Here is a 20,354-nt window from a genome sequence, read left to right as displayed (position 1 = left end):
GGCGCGCGACCAGCACCTCGGCTGCCGGCGCCGGGGCGGGCGGGCGGGCGGGCGGCTGCTCCTCCGCCCCGCTGCTTTTCCGTCGTCTTTTTTCCTTTTTTTTTTTTTTTCCTTTTCCCCCCAAAAGAGGAAACCCCGTCTGTGATTTTTAGCGCAGCCCCATCCGCGCCCGCCGCCGCCGGGGGCTGCATCGGGCCGAAGGGAACTTTGCTGGCGGTGTCGGTCTCGGCTGCCGGCCGGCCGGGACGAGCGGGACCCCGGAGCCCGCCCAGCCGGGTCGGAGGGGCAGGATGGCGGCGCCGGCCCGCTGGGTGCTGTGCCTGTGCCTGGGCTGCCTCTGCCTGGCGCTGGCGGACCCGCTGAAGGCGGGCCGGGTCGGGCTGCGGCGGCGAGCCGCCCCGGGAGGCGTGCGGGGCGGCCGGGCCGGAGCCGCGGCAGGTGACCGCGGCCTGGGGCAGCGGCAGGAGCAGGAGGAGCGGCGGCGGCCGGAGCGGCCGCAGCCGGGGGACAAGGTCTCGGAGCACATGCTGCGGCTCTACGACCAGTACAGTGGGGGCCGGGCGGCGCGGCCGCGGGGCCCGCCGGCGCTGCCCGGGCCGCCCCCGCGCCGGGGCAACACGGTGCGCGGCTTCCGCCCGCTGGCGGCAGGTGAGTCCGGCGGCGCGGAGGGCCGGGCTGCGGGGGCCCGCCGGGGGCGAGGGGCTCGCCGCCGCGCCCCGGCCGCTGGGGGGGCCGGCAGGCGGCCGCGGCGCCTCGGGCGGGCGAGCCCGGTGCGGGGGCGGCGCGGCGGGGCCGGGGCCCCGGGGGCGCGGCGGAGGGCGGGCGCGGCCGCCCCGGGCAGGGCGCTGGGCCGGGGGGGCTCGGCCGCGGCGCGGGGTGGCCGCTGCCCGGCGGCTCGCCGTCCGGTGCCGCCGGGCGGGCGGGCCTCGGCTCCGCGGCGGCGAAGGTGAGGGCCCGCTCGTCCCCCCGCCAGCCGCGCCGGTGCCGAGCGGTGTGTCTGTTGCAGTGCCCAGGCGGCCCGCCGCAGGGAGGAAGGTGAGAAAAGGATGAGACGAGCAATGCTTCCTGCGGCAAGAGCCCCGTATTTTGGGGTACGATGTTTACGTTGTCTCCCGCATTTTAATTGCTGGTGTACCGCTTCAACTCTGTATGCAGCGTCTCTGCCATATGATATCTGAGGACCATATGAGGGAAGTGGAGTCATTAATATATCCTCTCCGGAGTCTCCTTTTATCGGTGTTTTGCACGTGTAGCTTCTGTTGAAACTAAGGGCTGATTTGCACGTGAGAGCGGTAGCGTGGTTTGGCGATCCTGTAGACCGTCTACAGAGTACGCATTTTGAGACGACGGTGACGCTACTGGCGCTTAGGGGCAGCGGCAGATGAATTGAGTTGAAGGAGAATTTGTGCGTGGCGAATGCTGCATCTCGGCATCTTTGTCAGTGGCACTTTGGTCTCTCCGTGTTTTCAGGCTGGCACGCGCAGGTAGATTTATGAAAACGTGAAGTCATTTTTTCATAAAGGGGGGCAGGGCGTGTATTTAACGTGGCAGCATCCCAAAAGAACTGCGTCCTAGCAGAAAGGGAAGACGGCACTGTCTTGGCACTGCCTCCCAGACTCTGTTGTTCTGCTTTTTGTGCATCTGACCTCTGCAAGGGATAAATGGAAATGCCAGAACCTGAACATGACCCTCGCTAGGATATGCTTGCTAAATTCACTGCATCCCAGAAACTAGCTGTTTGTATGACAACTGTCATGCCGTACATAGCAGCCCCATTTGCCAGTCTCGTATTTTTTATTGCAGTAGTGGATTGACCCAGCGGCTTTTCTGTGGACGAGCGTCTGTCAGTAAAAGCGAGTGTCATTTGAGAGTCTCAGTGACCTGCGTTGATTCCTTCCTCTCCCAGAAAACAGAGAGCTGGGTGCCAGACTTTCCTTAGGTTTCTTTGCAAGTCGTTACTTCTGATCCTTCAAAGGCAGCAATGTCTATTATAGGATAGCTCTGCACAGAGATCAAATACCGTGAATAATTGAATGGCTTTGGTGTCTTAGGATTCAGCCCTACAAAGGCTCTTCTTCATATGTTACTGCAAGTATTTCTGTCCACAAGAGAGGCTTTAGAGGCTAGAGGCGTAAATACGCTGGTTTTGCAGGACGGAGAGCGGGGACTCCCCAGTTACTGCTCCTACAGAGAAACTCTCTTGTCTTTCTAACATGAGCGTTTTTTGCAATATAAAGTCTAACGTACACTGCTTTGTTCTGAAATAAGCAGTTCCCTCACTGAAATGGGGGAAGGTATAATAAAAAAGGGGGGGGGGATATATATAATCCCAGCAGAGTGATGCTTGCTCCTTTAGGCATATCTGATTCAAGATGCTTATTGTTCTAAACCTAGAAGGCCTTTGGTTGAAATCCCATCTCTGTGGTCTTTCTGATTATATTTCTACTCACTTGACATTGGGTGGCAGCGGTCCTGTAAACACGCTATTCGCTAATCGCTTTCCTCCTCCTCCAACACTTTTACATTTCAAGTGCCAAAGCAATAAATTGGAAGTGGTTATAAGTTTTTTGACACTTTTATAAGTATTTGTGCCAAATATTTATCCAGTTAGCTGTTGTCTTTCTCTCACCGTAGGCAGCAGCAGCTCATTTTGTATGGTTATTGACGGCAGGAAAGTGCATTTCCAGCAAACCCTTAGATCCGACGTTCCTCGGGGCGGTGCAGGGAGTGAAAAGGCTTTTTCTGGTTTCTGACTTCTTCCTTGTGCCCGACTGCCTGCCCGGCCCTGCGATGGTAACGGCGCATCCACGCTATTTCCCTGTCGAGGTAGTTTGTTTCCAGGTCCTCTGCTCTGACTGTTGCACTCCTCGGCTGCAAATGTCAGTCTCCCACGGGCTTCCCCCTGTCCTTCATATGGCTGCATCAGTTAAATTAATGAGTTATGTTGCCGTTACTCCTTCAGCACATTTTACCATCCCCGCTGCCAGCCACTTCGGGAGACAGCTTTTTGTCTGCGATGAGCAGAACTTCCCGAAGAATCTGCCCGTTTCTCCTGCATCTACAGCAAGAGGCCTTGAAGGAAATCTTCAGTGATTTCATTTGCAGTTTAACCGTACATTTTGCAATTTAATTGTGTATTTTCAGGAGAGAAGCTGTTTCTTTTCTGAAACACAACTCTCAAATGTGGCTGTGAAACCTTTCTGTCCTCACTTTTCCCCTGGAGGGCTTCTGCCTCTTCTGCAGCACATGGGAAAGGCGTTTCCCAGATCTCCCAGGTAACCCACCAGACAAATCTTTGAGACCCTGTAAGAGTGTTGTGTGACGAGACCAAGAACAGGTAGGATTTATTGAAGCTTGTCCCTGTTTCGAGTCCAAGAAAAGCAGTGTTGCGTATGGCAGCTGCGGCCTTGTAATGGACAGCCAACAAGAAAGAACGAAGATGGGATTAATCAAAAGAAGCATCCTCACAACTGTTAAATGCAAGTTTCTCTTCCCGTGGCTCAGTCCTCTGAGGGCATAGGACGAGAGCTTCAGCCCTGCGCGGGCACCTCTGAAGTTTCCCTCCTACGCTGCCCTGAAGTCTCACGCACCAGATTTCGTGACTAGGCTGGTTAATTAGTGGCGGTTTGTTGTTTGGGCTGGGGGTTTTGGCCTTTGATTTTGACGAATGTTCACGTGATCTTCTATTTGGGCAAATTTTTTTTCCATTAACCTTGTTATATTATCTCAAAACATAATTGTTCGGTTTGAGTCGCTCAAAAAAGGAACCTCTGATGCCCATGACAGAGCTGAAAGAGACCCCAGGCTCCAAATCTGTTAGAAGTGAAGTAAGGATGGGCATCATCCTCGGTGTAAATAGTTACATTTCAGCACTGTACTCTCTCCTTGACTTAACTGCTCTAATTTATTTCTGTGTATTTGAGGCAAAGGATGTTCAGCCCGTGATTTTTGTGGCAGGTGTGTCATTGTTGTGGGATGTTTCTGGGATGACGCTAGCAGCCCTTGTCTTGCTTAGGCCAGGCCTCACAGCGAGCTCTGCTTCAGTAAAAATCCTAAGGCAGAGCCTTTTCCAGTTCTTTACCTGTGGGTACCACAACAGTAAGTGGTTTTCCGTTCCTTGTGACTCTAAAAAGACAGCTAGGAAGAAGGTCAGGCGATACGTGAGTTAGAGCCGAACGCTTTCACAGCTCTGGCAAGCATCCTCTTAAACGACGGCCACGTCTGTGCGTCAGTTTCTGCACCCTACCCTTCTTTTCTCCTGCCGGTTAGCGAAAGCGCTGAATGACCAGACCTCCAGCTGATAGAAATCTGCCTACCTTCAGTGCTTCCCGTAGAGGTGTGCTGCTCTGCAACTTCTGAGGCTCGGCATCTGGAGGAAAGATACAGCACGGAATAAATAAAAGAGAGCGGAAAGATAAAAGCCTCAAACGCAAGACTTGCAGTTTGCTTTTGAAAGCACTTTTAATTATAGCACCGCTAAAGGAACATGTCTTGCAAATGAGTCATTTAAAAAACTCGTCTTTAATTGGAGGGTCCCTCTAATGATGTTATAGTAAAGCTATACAGTCAGAAATTACTTTAAACTCTTTTTTATTGACTGAATTTCAAGTAATTTTAGGTATTACACCTGCCCCTAGGCCAATTCTTGTGGTTTAAGAACTATGTTCCCCTCCTTTTCAAAACGCCTCTCTTTCCTTTGTTGTGGTGTGAAATGCCCACACAAACAGGGGAAACCAAGTACTGCACAGGGAAACCGGCTAGTCACCGGCCGCCACCAGCCTGCAAGAACCCGCACGGGCCAAATTCTAGCCTCTTGGAGCTCTAGGAACATTAAGGGTCTTTTGTAACGAGAGCTTTAAAACATTCAGGCGGGAGACGGTTAGAGTGTGGTGTGGGTTTTTTGTTAGGTTGTTTGTTTTTTGGTTGTTTGTTTTTTGGTTGTTTGCTGTACCCCTATAAATAAAATGCAAGCAGCAGCATCCTGGTAGTTTTTAGGCAGAAGGAACTTGAAAACTGTTAAGCTATGATTTGGGCAGGCTGGGCCCAAATGTGCAAACCCTCTCTAAGGCAGATGGGCAGGATCTGAAGGTTTGGCTTCTCAGGACCGGACCCAGAATTTGCATTTTTCTGGCTTCTGTGACCGCCTGTCTCACTGTGCTGTCATGCCCGTGGATGACCTGTGCTCGCAGTCCCCGCAGTTTCTGGAGCACGTCGCTTCACGTGTGAGGAGTTCTGGCCTCAAGGGGACAGACTGTGCAGAGTTTGGTTTTCATACAGCCGACCTACTGCCACCACCTGAAGTGGCATTAATCATGACTGTGAGGAGGAGTAGAGGCGGCTTTTCCTGTTCCCCTTCCCAGATTTGTGTACTTTGTCGATGCAATCTCCTTACTTGCTTAGCTTATGCTAGCTTCGAGTTCGATATTGCATTTAGTTTTCAGACCTGCTGTGGTCTTTCTGCTTAAAATATATAGAAGAGGGATCATTTGCCCACTGTGCAGCACATTTATGATGTGCAGCGTGCATATTTGTGGTTTTCGTATCATAAAATCCACATGTAAGTAAGATCCTGAGCATGCACCATCGCTGCTTCTTGAAGTTCTTTATTTAAGTAGCTGATAGCTTTAATCGGAGTGGTGGACTTTTACTTTCTTTCTATCAAGTTACTAGCTGCTATGACCTTATCTGCTTTGCTAAAAGAATTAATAAAACCAGTTTGGCACCAAGTCCTGTGCTCTTGAAGAAGAGAGAACTGGATCCGATCTTCTTCTTTTGCAAAATACTGGAACCGGTAAGGGGGAAGCAGCAATCGAGTAAGAGCGAAGGCGGGAGAAAGGAAGAAATCTGGCTTCCAAATTTGCGTTCCTGCTCTGGAACTTGATCCCGTTCCCAGCCCTGAGTGAACTTTTGTACCTGGGCTATGAACCCATGAAAACAAAGTTTTACAACGGAAACACTGATACGTTCTTAACTGTGCACTGGCACAAGGGCACCACTTTAATATCTCATTTAATGATGGCTAATGATGACTATATAACTAAATAGGCCTCGTTATTGCATCCTTTTTCACCCATGGGATAGATTTGGCAGTCCATAAAAATGTCAGTGCATCCTCTATAAAGGTAAACACACCACATGTTAGCGGACTCGTTCCAGGTTATTGATGCCTGGAAATGCCCCTTGTAACATGAATATGTTCATGCCGGTGATGTCAGTCTCCGCAGACTTACTGCTTTTTCTTAAAATACCTTTTTAATGCCAGTAACAGGCAATCCATACAGCTGCGGGTTATTGCAGGACGGTGAGGAAGCATGGGCCGTGCCTCTGAAGATTCAGCGGGTACAGGTACGTCAGCCGTAGTGCTGTGAGCTGGGTTGCTTTCTGGTCTGAGCTGTCCGTAAATAAGCTGGCATCTCCGGTACCCCAGGCAGTGAGTGACGGCACACCCTGACTTGGCGTCTGGGTGACAGCCGCCTGTGTGATAGAGCGAGGCTTTTCTGCTTTAGGCCCGGAGAGCCTGCACCTCCCTTCTCCCCCCACCCCGGAGAGCTCTGGTGTCGCTTGTGCAGGGGACCGGGTAAGTGACGCTGGCCCAGTACAAGCTCTGTCACGGTCGGGGTTTCATTCGAGCAAGGGGAGAGCGCGCAGGTGAATAATGACTTGCGTACGGGCTGAGGAGGCCAATAAACCTGTAGCCTATCCATTTAACTGCACACACCTCCAAACTGTATTCTGCGTGAATGCAATCAGTGAGACGTTCTCCTTGTCGAGCGCCTTTCTGCCCAGCTCGTGGCTGCCGCTCCAGAGCCCTGCGCTGTAGAAGGGAGCAACACTAACAGTGCAGCAATGCTGTGTCTTAGCTATTGCAATTCACAAGAGCTCTGTCACGCAGACCTTGGTCTTGAGAATTCCTCGTCAGGCTCGCAGCAACATACGGTGATCCCTTGCAGGGGAGCAGAGACTGCCGTTAAGACCTGGCCTCGGAGTATCTGGAGGGTGGCGGTGTATTCCTTGCGTATAGCTCTGTTGCGCGTATTTTTCATTTGCTTGTTTCCTCTTAAATCTTCTTACAGGCTTTGTTGCTGAGCAGTCTTCTGCACTTCCTATTTTGTACTAAAGAGCAAAGCTGAGTTAGCAGAACTCACTTTAAGTAAGAAAGAACTGAAAGACTTAGTTCAAGTAGTGGTGCTCGGATAGCTATCTGCTGCTCACAGAGTTGGGAAGCGTACCAGGTGAGCCAGGGAGGTTACTGCTGCTCAAATAAGACTGAGTTGCCACGGAATTGCGTTGTATACCGCTGCAGATGAGCGCGAGGTTTACCAAGTACCGCTGCTCAGGGATAGCAGGCAGAATCCTGCCAGGCAGTAAGGTGGTGGACCCGACCGTGAGTTTGCTCAGCAGCTGCCTGCAGCGTAGGGACGCGCAGGGTTCGTAGGATCTTCCCGGCGCTGCCGTGTCCCCAGAGCCAGCCCAGGCAGAGGGGCACCTTCTGTCCCGCATCCCTCTGAAGGGTCATATTTCAGCATCAGGTCCGTTTCTTGTCTGGGCAACTAGCACAAAGCAAGCTGCTGCAAAGCTGCTGTTCTCACCGTTTTTGTTTGATATTGAAAGTATAAGAAAAAAAGCTATGGAGATGCCATGATGATCTTCTAGGGCATAGGTTTCTGGGCTTGTGTTTTACTTTTTTTTACCTTCCCGCATCACAGTAAGATTTGGTTAGATGCTGCTTGATACCTCCCGACATGGATGAAAAGATTAAAGCATGCTCCTGACTTTGGCTAATAGTTTCAACTACGTTATTGTGGGGACAGATTTTCAGCAGTTTCTGTCCTCTGTGTTTAAAGACGAAGTTTTATTTAAGTGAAATGAAATTTTCCTGAGGAAAAGGTGCATTCGTAGATATCTTACAGGTGAATCTTCCTTGATGTGTCTGTCATTTTTAAGGGTAATGCTTATTTCAGTGCATTGCTCACATCTGAGCGTCAGGTATCGCTGTCACACAACGGATGGATTTGGCAGAGCGTTCCCAAGTTGTGACAGAAACCCAGGTCGCACAGTTGGGTTTTTCTGAGCCAGAAGCCAGCAAATCCGTAGACATCTGTTGCTGGCCACTAGTAACTGGCGTCGAGATGATTTTGCAGACTGACTGATGGGAAAACTTCAGAGCCGTTTGAGCTCAGAGGCGGTTCAGTGAGAAAACAGCACCACCTACTGCAAGTACTTAGTTTTGGGTGTAGAGTTAAATACTAAGAGTGGCTTCCTGAGTTTTGCTTTTAATCAAAACTATATATTCCTCCTGTGTCTGTTTCACGCCATCTAGGGTTTCTTTATAAACAAAAGCAGCTCGTTTTGTGTTCCACTACAATATGCCAATTTAGAACAGGCAGTATTTGTTAAGTGGAATTCTTAGTAAAAATTAAAATCAAAACTTGTCATTCAACATACAACAGTGATTCAGATAATAATTTCTTTAACAGGCGCTCATGAGACGTTGTAAATTCTGGTTCCTAAGACTGATGTGCTTAGTGCTGTGCCAAATTACATATTAACCTTATTAGATGAGTGATTACAAACCCGGCAGAGGTCAGGTCCTCATGTGTGCTTAGTATGAGTGTAATAAACAGCTGATTTTGGCTTGAGGAATTAAAAGTAGGATCGAATTCAGAGAAAATCTAATTCCCCAGGCATAAGTAATAGCTAGAAATGGGACGGGTTTGGTACGTTAGTTTTCAGCTATTGGGAAGTGACCTGTGTGATCCACCATCAGGTCGGGCTGAGTGTGTCGACGAGGGCATCTGCCATAAATGATTTGGCTTTTTTTCCCCCCTGTTTCACTGAGAAAAGTGTCTGTTGTTTTTTCCCTAATTATGGAGGAGAAAGGTTCTGTTTTTCTAGTGAGACCGATTCCTGCTTTTTTAATGTATTGGTTAGAATATTGATGAGAAAAAAATGTTTAGAAGAGGCCGCTTAGATTGTTGGGGTGGGGATGGGGAGGCAGAGGGAGAATACAGTCTCTTGCAGGACTTACCTGAACGGCGTTAGCAGTTGGGATATCGCAGGCTGGAAGCACAGAATGTCACCCACAACGTAAAGCTGTTAAAATCTTTGAAAGATCTGTACTGGAAATTAGGTTTTCACTTGCTTGGGCAGGGGACTTAGTAAAGTGTTTTGAGAGTGAAAGCGGGGAGACTGTTTTTTCCCTAGGCCCCGGGCATCTCTATGCTTGTCATTGCTTGGGGGGGGCAGAGAAAAAAGGAAAAAAAAAAAAAAAAAAAGAGCAAAACTCCTGCAAAATTCTGTAAAGTATAACTTCTCTCTTCAGCCTCCAGAGAGGGTTTTGATGTGCCACGACGTCAAAGAAGCACTTAGCTCCGTGTTCCCTTGTTTCCCTAATGCGTTGGGTTGTTTCCAGCCCTTTGGGGGGCTGCAGACCATACCTTTGCTTTACTGTATTTGACTTTTCCATACAGGCTGGGTTTATAGCTCTCAATAGCACCTTAACATTTGGATCTATATTTCTCTCACTCTGAAGGACAGACGTAACTGCAGTCCAAGCAGGAAATTTTAAACCAAAAATTAAACCTTACCCCCAGGCCTTTCTGTTGCACCCTACAGGGGATTAAAGTAGTCGGCCATCTGTTTTCACAGACCAGCCCGTGTTAGGAGTGCACCTTCGGGTTTGTGCAAGAGAGCTGTGCTTAGGTTGACTTCTCAATTTCACAGCTGCGGAAACCCCGCTGTCCCCCACATCCCTCCCTCCTAATGGATACAGTAATATCGCGACCATCAAGAAGGATTGTCCTGGGCTTGTTTCCCTCTGCACAGAGGCAAGTGGGTGCGTTTTGCCACCACCACCGCCTCGCCCCCCAAACCCAAGACATTTTCGGTTGGCTTTCTTTTGGTTATTGGGCTTGCTCTAGTACTGTCCCCCCACCTTCAGCTATACCAGTAAATACTTCAGAACACTGACTGGCATGAAAAATGATGAAATTCTAGGTGGAATGACTAAATTTACCCAGTGTAATTGAAGCAGTCCTGGGCCTGATTATTCTAGAGGGAAACTTTGGTTGTGATTAGTGTGTGACTTAGCCAAAAGGCTGTCAGACCAGCTTGTGTGTCTTCAGGTCATTATAAGTGGTGAATCGTCTCTTTCTCCAGAGCTGACATTCAAGCCTTTAAAATGATTAAACAGTGATTCTATCCTGGTGTTTCTTCTCCCTGCTTCTTTAGAGGCGAGCCACAATCCTTCTTTGCATGCAAGGCCGTTGTCAATAACTTCCTTCTGTGCCCGACTCTGACCTTGCCGTTGTGAAGGGCTCTGGGTCACAAAGACCCAGTCGCACATGCAGAGGTCACTGACTGCTTGAGGGTCCAATAAACCGGTCTTGTTGTAATGGAGCAATGGTTAATATTGAGAGGAAACATCCTTTGTAACACAGGATTTCAGTTTGTCTTTTCGTTTAGCTTTTGAAAGATTTAGTACTTTTTATGTTTGCTTACCTGTTTTGCATCCTGATACATATAGGCAGCTGTACCAAATGCTACATGGTTTTGGGTCCCTCTTTAATAGTCTCTTGGACATGTTGAGAAGCTAGGAGTAAATGCCACCCCGGCCCCAAAGTCCCTGTCTTGTAGGTGAGGCCCGGATCACAGTGGAGCAGAGTGGAAGGTTCAAAGGAACCAGCTAGGCTTTTTTTGCATTGAACGGCTTGGCAATCAGAGCTTAAGTGACTTACCTGGCAGTACACTTGAAAGCCCATGGCAACACAGAGAATCAAGCCCCGTTTCAATCCAGGCTTTTCCTCTTCCTCACTGCCACGTCGAACCTCTAATAGCAGGGAGGCAAATGTTTTCTTTCCAGGTGAGGCTGTGGCTCAACAGGATAATGGAAGTTTACAGACGGTCCAGTGCCTAGTGAAGCCAGTGGGAGCCTTTCTCCAGCTTCAGCTAGGTCTGGGCTAAGGCGTGGTTCAGTGCCATTGACGTTCCATCGATGTCCCAATGGTCTTGGACAAAGAAAGACAATTCTTCAGTCAGGACATTTTGAGAGGGATGGGATTGGAAACGTTACAGAAAGAGGAAAAGAAAAGAGCAAAACCTTACTATGGTGTCACTCAAATTTCTGGATAATAGATAAAGTCATCAGTGCATCTGTTAGCGAGCTGTGTTCCTGTGACCTGGTTTGTTTCCTGAAGTCAGAGGAGCAGTAGGCAACGTGTGAGTATTTCTGGATGGAGATAGGGAATACAAGGAAACCAGATTAAAAGTGTGTGATTTACGGTCACCGGTTTACCAGCTTGGTTATTCTGCTGAATAGCGGCCCAAACCTGTTCCCACGGCACTGTGTGAAAATTTCCCATGAACTTAACGTATAACGTAGAAAGCAATGCGCTCGGTCCTTTCTTTATAACACTGTGAAATGCCCATATTCTTTATCTAAGTATTTGTTCTTCTAGGGAGCCCTGAAAGCCAGGACACGTACGTTTTTAACTTGACGTCACTCACCGAGTCAGAAAACATCTTGTCAGCTTCGGTGTATTATTATATTGGTGATCTGCTGGATGGTAAGTGGAACTGTTCCCAATCCAGAGGCTGTTCTCGTCATGGGCACAGGAAACCCGAAATTCAGATACATCTTTCAGTTTGGACCTTTCCGTCTGTCGGGAACCAGACTCGGAGCCTGGGACATTTCCCGATAAATGTCTCCACTGCTTACCAGGACGTCCTTTCCTGGCAGTGGAAGGATATCACTCAGCTCCTGCATGAAGCGAAACAAAACAATGAACTCCTGATGCGTGTCAAAATGGATCTGACCAGCCATCGCCCCTGGAAAAGGTTACCTTCTCGCTATGAACCCTACATTCTGATTTACGCCAACGATTCTGCAATTTCGGAGCCGGAGAGCGTTGTCTCTAGTTTGCAAGGGCACCGTCATCCTCTGGCAAGGGCCTTTCCCAGGCCAGAAAACCATGCGAGGAGCAGCCTCGGGAAGCGGCGGCGAAAGCGCTCCGCAAACGTCCTGTTGCCATTGCAGAATAACGAGCTTCCAGGAGCCGAGTACCAGTACAACGAGGATGAGAGATGGGAAGACAGAAACCCCTACAAAACCTTCCAGCCACGGTTAGCGGAGAGGGCAAAGAGTAAGAAAAAGCAGAGGAAGAATCATCACCAGAAGAGCCAGACTCTCCAGTTCGATGAGCAAACGCTGAAGAAGGCGAGGAGGAAGCAGTGGAATGAGCCAAGGTATTGCGCCCGGCGCTATCTCAAGGTGGATTTTGCAGACATTGGCTGGAGCGAGTGGATTATTTCCCCTAAATCCTTCGATGCCTATTACTGCTCAGGGGAATGCCAGTTCCCAATTCCAAAGGTACGGTCTTTATTGATTCTTTTGCACTGTCTGTTACTTGTAAACTATGCATTTTCTTTCCTGCATCAGTAAAAGGCGGCTGGTCACCTGTTACGTGTTCGGATCTAGTCAATACGTGATATCTTTGTCTCACGCTGCAAGGAGCAGTGGTTAGAACAGCTAGTAAAGAGACAGGCTTGTAAAGGTAATTAAAAAAAATATTACGTGGTATTAGTTTTTTGTCCAGAACCCAAATTGCCATAAAACATTTCCTGAATAGTGCTTATGATGTGCGAACTTGTTATGAACCTGTTTAATACACATAATACGAGCCAGATCCAGAAAACTGCTTATTAGACAGTAGTCGTTATGCCTCGAAGGAGTCTCTGCTGCCAGACCCACGCTGGGGTCAGTCGGCGTAGCACGTTCTAGGAAAAATGTGCGCCTCGTGACGCATGACTGTCGCAATGACGGAGAGACTCTGTAGAGCCGCGGGAGCGGTTGGGACGCTTTAAGTGTAAGCCAAAGAGTCAAATGAATCGCTTCTGTGACAGAGCGAGTGGATCCAAAAGCAATGGATCCCGGCCAGCTGACTTCTGAAATATCCTCTGATTTTTACGAGATTGTTGCATGTGAGTAGCAAGAAAGGGTGATGTGCTCCTGGCCCTGTGACTTAGGTGGATGAACTCAGCTCCTTAAAATCAAATGCCCAATGTCTTTATTAGCAGCATGGACCCCCCTGGACTCTACCGAAACCTGAAAGTAGGACACGGTATTTGAGGCTGGCCTAAAATGAGGGGTAGGCACAAATGACGCCTACAGGAAATGTCAGTAAAGGTAGGGCTTTTGGTCTCGCCGTAACCTCACGTGCAAGAGTCTTTATTCCTGCCACAGTGAAGCTTTAGCAGTTAGCTCCCAAGTTATGTGGCGTTTCAGTGGCTTAAGGACCCGAGGGAGTCACACTTTGAAAATGACCGGCAGAGAAAAGTACCAAAGGGGGCGGAACCCAGAGAAAGCCAACTGAGGAAGGCGGGAGTCTCTCTTCGAAGGAGGAGATGACTTACGTGGCTACTTCCAACTGCAATGGCAGGCTTTCAGGTTTCGGATCAAAGGAAAAAATGAAAGGGAACAGGAAGAGGCAGAGTCATTACCGTTGAATGCATTGCATTGGGCCTTTCACTTTGTTGTTGATGGGAACCATGCTCTGTCAAACCAGTAACTCAGCATACAGGTTAGAAATGTTAAAAGCTCCAGACCTGAACTTCTTCCATTCTAACTTGAAGGACCCATAAATTATAAAAATGCCTGCTGTATCCCTCTGCTTAAGACTGGGTTAGCATTTCTGGTTGCAGCTGTAGTTATAAAAACTTCATCCCAACCGTAACAGAGTGTTGCTCTGAGTTTTGTTTAGGAGAAAATGGTACACAATACTTAAACCACAAAACTTGAAGTACTTCATTTCAAAGGAGTACAAAAAAAAGGCATCTCCAGCTCAGCTGATCCTGGCCCCTAAAATATTCTTCACTTAAAATGAGACCCCTGCTATGGGCTACCGTCAGTATTACAAAAGAAACAAAGCAAAGAGTCAAGCACGCGTTGGACAATCGGTGATTTTACTGGGGGACAATTTCAGTCAAGTTCCTCTGTATTTGTGATGATAGGGGGAAAAAAAAACGTGTAGCAGCTTCTTAGAAAGGCTTGAAGGTGTCTCATCCTAAGTCCAAAAGCGTTTAGGTTCCCGTTTCCGAAGGTTATCGGGTCTGGCTCTTTTGGCTTTCGAAGTAAATGATAGTTGAGGTGCTCATGAACTCTCAGGATGTAACACTTGCCCTAGAGCATAACCATTTCAACCTAGTCACTAGAAATCTCCCTCTTTTTTTTTTTTCTTTTTTTTTTTTTTTTTTTTTTTTTACCTTTGGCAGACATGTAAAATAGGTTTCTGCCTTCTGAGGTGGAAGAGCTCTCTTTTGATAGTCAATACATAGCATATATTTCAGGGTTAGCCGATGCCTGATGCAGAGACTGGGAAGAACCCCCCTTTGCCTGTAGGAGAGTCTCGATGAAACCTCAGATTGCTCAATAATGTGCATGCTCAAGAGCAAACAGGGCTTTCTCAAAAACAGTTTTGGATGTAGTGGTTTTAGAAGCCCTCGTTACTGGCCTCTCCTCGCTCCGGCTGAAATCTAATCCTGCCGAGAGCTGATGGGAAGTAACAAATTTGAGATAGAAAGCAAGTCTCTGTTTAAGGGTCGAGGTGAGACTTTGAGAACAGAGATTCTCCAGCAGCAAAAAGCGTTATGTATCTTCGTGGAGATAAACTCTCAGACACCAAAAGTAGAGTAATGATAAAGAAGCCCTGTAATAAAAGGGTTCCTATTCCTTACACAGAGCCTTTGTTAGCACCTGCAACCGGAAAATCCCTAGTGTGCTCCATAACCTCAGGGCTTAATTCCCAGAGTGACCTCAGACCTCTGGAAAGAAACACAGTGAGCCATACGAATGCTCCTGAAAGTAAAACGTCCCGAGATGGGTTTAGTACCAGTGGTTTTGAAGAGGGAAAATGAAGTTTAATTGAAGTTTAAAGTTACGTTTGACACTCAGAGGCATGAGAGGGAGGTACGAACAGTGCACGCAACAGAAGGGTAGTTAACAGGTATTGCTTGGGTGAAGGAGGAGTTCCAGCTTTGTCTGCGAGTTGTCCGTCTTCGGGTAATTCCCCTGAGGTATTACACTGCACATCATTTCTAACATAGAGAGCCAAGGTTTTTTCTGCTGAATTCGGGTTCTGCTTTCCTGCAGACAGTAGCGTCGGCCTCTGAGATGTCATAGTTCAGCTCCGTCTTCTGAAATAAGTAGACTTGCGGTCTTGGCTGCTGTTATCGTGGTCACTAAGTCTAGCAGTTGCAAAGGAGTGTTCTTCCTCCTCCTCCTCTTCGCCCCTCTGCTCTGCCTGGGAGAGGCACACTGTCAGAAGTGGTCCCTACCCTGGAAAAAAAAGCTTATAATAGAAAAAAGGTGAGAAACAAACTGCAGAGATGGGTAGGCAAATAAAGCACAGAGTTTAAATGACTTTGCTGACATGAAGCAGAAGGTCTGATTGCCGTGAACTAAGCCTGTAGCGCAAGCCTGCAAGGGCATAACCAGGACACCAGGTTTTTTTCTACAAGTTTCTACTAAAAAGCCTAATCTGGCCTTTCTGTGTGAAACTCTGTAGACTCGATGGGGTGAAAAATTATCGCAGCAGAGCATTATAGTTACATAGACAGTGTGAAGCTGAGTGTTTGCTGCTATGTCTTGCAGAGAGAGCTAGTTTGTTAAGAGAGCAGGTTACTGAAACCCATTGTGAGTCTGGTTCCTTGAAAGCAATGGGTAGATTTCTGTCCATGTTGGAACTCAAATTGTTCCTTTTGTGCACTTTTTTAATCGTAAAAACCAAAAGGACCTTGTTTTCCAAAGAGATCGAAAAACTAAATTATATAAAAAGGTGAAGCGAGCGTCTTCTAGAGCCATGTGTTATTCTCGAGCCATGCGTAGTATCTGGTGCTACTAATAAGACTGTGTTTGCAAAATGATACTATAACCATCAGGCAATAACAAACTAATCTGTGCCTATGGGTATATAATGTTCCCTTGCTGAGGGCGAGCTCCTAAAGTTGACAACCTGTTGGATAATTAAGAACAGATGTGCCTCATCGCACCCCCCCTTTCCACCTCTGAATTTTCTGGCCTTACCCTTTCCCTGATTTCAGTTAGCTGGTTTGACTGCTGTCAAACGCGCACGTGTTGGGCTTGCGTAATGCCGCAGAGCACGCGGCCCCGGCAGACCCTCTCCCGGGTCAGGAACGAAAGCTCGTAACTGACATCATTTGCCCTGCTCATAATGCACCTCTAATGAAATCCAACAGGGCAGCGAGCCTCCCAAGGATGTGTGCGGCTGAGCCGGTGCAGCCTGAGCCACAGCTGGACTCGCTCACAGGCTCGGCAGCTGGGAGTCAGCTCGGCATTTTTTCCTTCCGCCGCTCCTCTCGGCCTCCCCTGCTTTGCCGTTCCTAAAAGAAAACCTCTGCCTGCTGTTCGTGGCCGCGTGCTGGCAGAGCGTAGGCGGCCCGCAGGCTGTGGCCTAACTCGCCCGCCTTGTGCGGGGCATTACGCCAGTTCCGCGCGCCGAGGGGGATTTCGGTGTTCTGAGGAGCCCACGCCTTCGGATTTTACTCCAGTCACAGTTAGGTCCCCGCTGGCAGAAGCAGAGTTAGGCCGAAGCTGGTTATCCTCAACAGTGCACCTTACGGGCCGGGGGCGGTGTATCCGAGACCAGCTTCAAGTCAGTACGGAGGATGTTCTGTGTTGTACGACACCCGTATCAAATAGAGATGCTTCTTGTATCGTGCAATGACAGCATGTATCTGGGCTATTCCCACAGATAGCCAAGGCAACACCTGAAAGCCGTTCTGTACTGATGGGCGTTTCGGTGGTACAGATTCCATATCTGAAAGGGTTTCCGATGAGAGCTTAACACGGCATATTCGGAGACCTGTTTTTAATTTCAGTACTACTGGCAATGGGAAATAGGGTCCTAATAGATGTTTTACCTTTTGACGTCTGATCAGTAGGCTCGGGAGATCTGTTTGGCTCCCAGTTATTTTTGTGCAGAATGGTGCACTGGAGCTGAGTAAGGAAACAAGCCTGGATGCTACCGGAGCTTTTGCTTCCTTTTGCAGGCAGAAATGATGCAGAAGTCTGAATTGTGTACTCATCTCAGATGTTTTTGAAATCCCTATCGACTACTGCTGAGGAGTACAGGTGCTCTTGAATTCAAAACAGAAATGTCTTTCTTGAGATCAGCTACCTAGATGGAGAGTAATGTCTTTGTAACCGTGCTGGGAAACCTGCAGCCATTAAGAGGATGGTGCAGCAAGCTTTGCGTTTGTATTTTAAACAGAATATCACCACACCCCTGCATCTCATCTGATAAGCTATGATAGTAAACTTAAACAGCGACGGGGGAGAAGGACCAGGCTCTGCATAATGTCTGCATTTAAAAGGGACTTGGATCCCGAGTATACTTGAGAAAATTCTGAGTCTCTGAGAGGATAAATAGAAGCACGGGATGTGCAGGATTGGCACCCTTTGTTGCTCAGCCTTCCTGCAGGCGAAATAGGTTCCTCGTGAGAAGAAGAAAAACACATTCAAATTATGTCTAACATGTACATAAAGAATAGCTGAATGCTCCCCAGTGAATCCTTTTCAGTTCTGTGTCAAATGGTTCCAGTTCTCTCTGGAGACTAGTTTCAACAACATGATACGGAAAAAGTCCCTTCCGATCCATTTCTGTTGGAATTCAAGGAATAGCTGTCTCCCTGAGAAAGAACGAAAATACAGCTGGCATTAGTCGTGACCTATGTTGCCGTAAGTAGGGTCAGGTTAGACATCCGTGCGTACTGCCAGCAGAATTGGAAGCAGTTACTCCGAAATGTACTAACGTGCTGCACAAACGATACGACGAGCCAGGATCTCATGGTTATTCCTGTGCTTTTTGTGTGCAGGGTCATTAAGACTTGCACTTGAGGTAGGTACCGAACCGATAAGACTGATTTGTCCAAAAGCAAATCATCTCTCGTCGCAGCAAAGCTGCCAGTTGCAGATTTGGCCCAAATGATCTTGTTCCATATATTTCTCAGTGGCATCTGACTGAGAATACTGAACTGTGCGATTCCCAGGTTCTACGTGTAAGAGCAGCTCTAAAAAGCATTGTTAAAGTTTCACTCTTACAAAACCAAAAGTCTTTGGCTAAAAACTGCATTTTTCATGCTTGCCTACCTTTTGTACAGATACTTGGATTTGGAAGAGTTTGGGGGTTCAGAGGTAAAACATAGTATTTCTCATTTCTATATGTTCATTTTTATGTTTATGAGTGTATAAACGTATTCTGGTTTTGTGAATACATACGGTTATCTCGGTGGTCAGATTCGCTTTTTGTTCATATCAAAGCAAAGTGTGTTCCTGTTTACCTGAGTATAAATCTAGGAAATGTCCTTTGGAGAAAAATGTCACCTTAATATGAGGTACAGCTGACGTGGGATGTGAGGGCTCAGTTACTTGGCAGTGTCAGTGATGATGTGTACTGCAGCTGAGAAGTGATTTGGCATGGAAGAATGAGCAAAACAACCTAACGTTGCACGAGAGTAAACTGGAACAGTTAGCATCGTGGCGTAAAGTACTTCCGTTCTCTCAACTGCACACATTTTATCCACTTTTGTTTTTCCCGACACATTCGTGTTCCTCCAGTCAGACTTCCCAGCCTACCAGTTAAGTTTCTTTTGGTCCCCTGGTGACTCAGCGTCCTAGCATGTTGACTGCCTCCCTCCCAGTTGAAGAAGCTTTATGACTAAATTGCAGCCCAGGTGTAACTTACTTCACTCAGAAGAGACTGCCTTGGCCTGTACGTACACCTCGCTGCCAGGTCTGCTGCCTGGGCATTTTCCTGGGAAGGCACGTCCCGCAGAGAGCCCAAGGGCCTGTCCCCAGCAGGGCGCTCGAGCTGAAAGCGGTGGAGCGACACTCGCGTCCGGTGGCCAAAAGAACCAGACCGGATTCGCGTTCCCTGCTCAGGGCAGCTATGGTGACAACTGGAAACGGTCGAGTAGAAAACAGATTTTACAGCGAGTCAGCTGTGGGGTCTCCACCGCGTCCTTCTTCAGAAAAAACAGTTTTGTTCTAGAGTATGTGGGTCCATTCTCACGTGGGTGCAGTTACATTTTCTGCTTTATCTTTCTTTTTCAGGCCTTGAAGCCATCCAACCATGCCACCATCCAGAGCATAGTGAGAGCCGTCGGGGTCGTCCCAGGCATTCCTGAGCCTTGCTGCGTTCCTGACAAAATGTCTTCTCTTAGCATCTTGTTCTTCGACGAAAATAAAAACGTGGTTCTTAAGGTGTACCCCAACATGACAGTGGAATCCTGTGCGTGCAGATAACATCTCGGGAGACCCTTTTGAAATGCTGAGGTGATCACTTGCTATGGGGGGGGTTGGGGTGGTGTGCGTTTCATGATATCTACTTTTTGTTTGCACTGCCAATGCATTTCCTTTGGACAAAAAAAGAAAAAAATGTAAACAAATCCAAGCAGAGAGGATGGAAATGGAATGGATTCCAAGGAAAGAGAATACGAACTTGATTCGTCTCTGCATTTGACTGAGACGCAAGTCTTGGCAATGGGGACTTGACTGTTTCTCTTGAAATCGAGAGATGAAAGAGGAATTTGCAGAAGACTCTTCAAGATTTTTGAGACTGCCAGAAGGACATACTGATCTATTTTTGTACAAGATTTTGGAAGCAGCAGTAGCTGTTAATTTTTGTCTCCGTTCTTATGGTGACTAATCGGGAGGGAGATCAGAAATACACTATTCTTCGTTCTAAAGCTAAGCTTTCTGCGTTAGGTGATTGAGTAGTGCAGCAAGGAAGAAAAACAATTCTGACATCCTAAGAGCCTTAGATAATCCAACTTAGGCATAGGTCTCCTTGGTATGACGTGTCACGGACTGCATACGTGTATTCATTTTCATTGACATATTCTTCGTAATTCAGCTCATTAGGTGTCAGTGCCCTCGGTCGGAAAAACACAAAACACATTACTGCTGCACGCATAATAGTGGTATCTCAAAAGCGAAGACACATATTTCGTGCCACTATGGAAACTCAGCAGGCCAAGGGTATGAAAGTATCGCACTCAGCGAAGTGGCTGAGTGACTTGTTCACAACACATGTTCTAGAACATAGTTGCAAATAATCTATAAGTAAATCATGGTAGTTGATTCCTGACGTGAAATTATTTGGTACATAATTCTTGATCTGTAGGCATTCACTATGATTATTTGATCAAAACTGCCTCTGTTTGGTGAGTTTTGATTGCTACATTAATCAGATAGTAGATTTTTTTTTTTTTCCTTCTCTCCATTCACTTCTGCTCTGAAAATCAAATTTCTTGTACCTATGCTGTCAATTTAAGATTTC

At 47.7% G+C, this 20,354-nt stretch overlaps 1 protein-coding gene across 1 annotated transcript; it reads left to right on the top strand.

Moving 5' to 3' along the window:
* Window positions 1-290: 290 nt before the first annotated feature.
* BMP3 (bone morphogenetic protein 3) lies at window positions 291-19,318 on the top strand (the record flags this gene model as incomplete). Its single annotated transcript, XM_082314977.1, has 3 exons — window positions 291-648; window positions 11,457-12,367; window positions 19,127-19,318. The coding sequence occupies 3 exons, from the start codon at window positions 291-293 to the stop codon at window positions 19,316-19,318; spliced, it is 1,461 nt and encodes a 486-aa protein (XP_082171103.1).
* Between the last annotated feature and the right edge of the window lie 1,036 nt (window positions 19,319-20,354).

Source organism: Platalea leucorodia, assembly GCF_965183815.1.
Source record: "Platalea leucorodia genome assembly, chromosome: 6".
Lineage (NCBI taxonomy): Eukaryota > Metazoa > Chordata > Aves > Pelecaniformes > Threskiornithidae > Platalea > Platalea leucorodia.
This window is presented reverse-complemented; position numbering and strand designations above follow the sequence as displayed.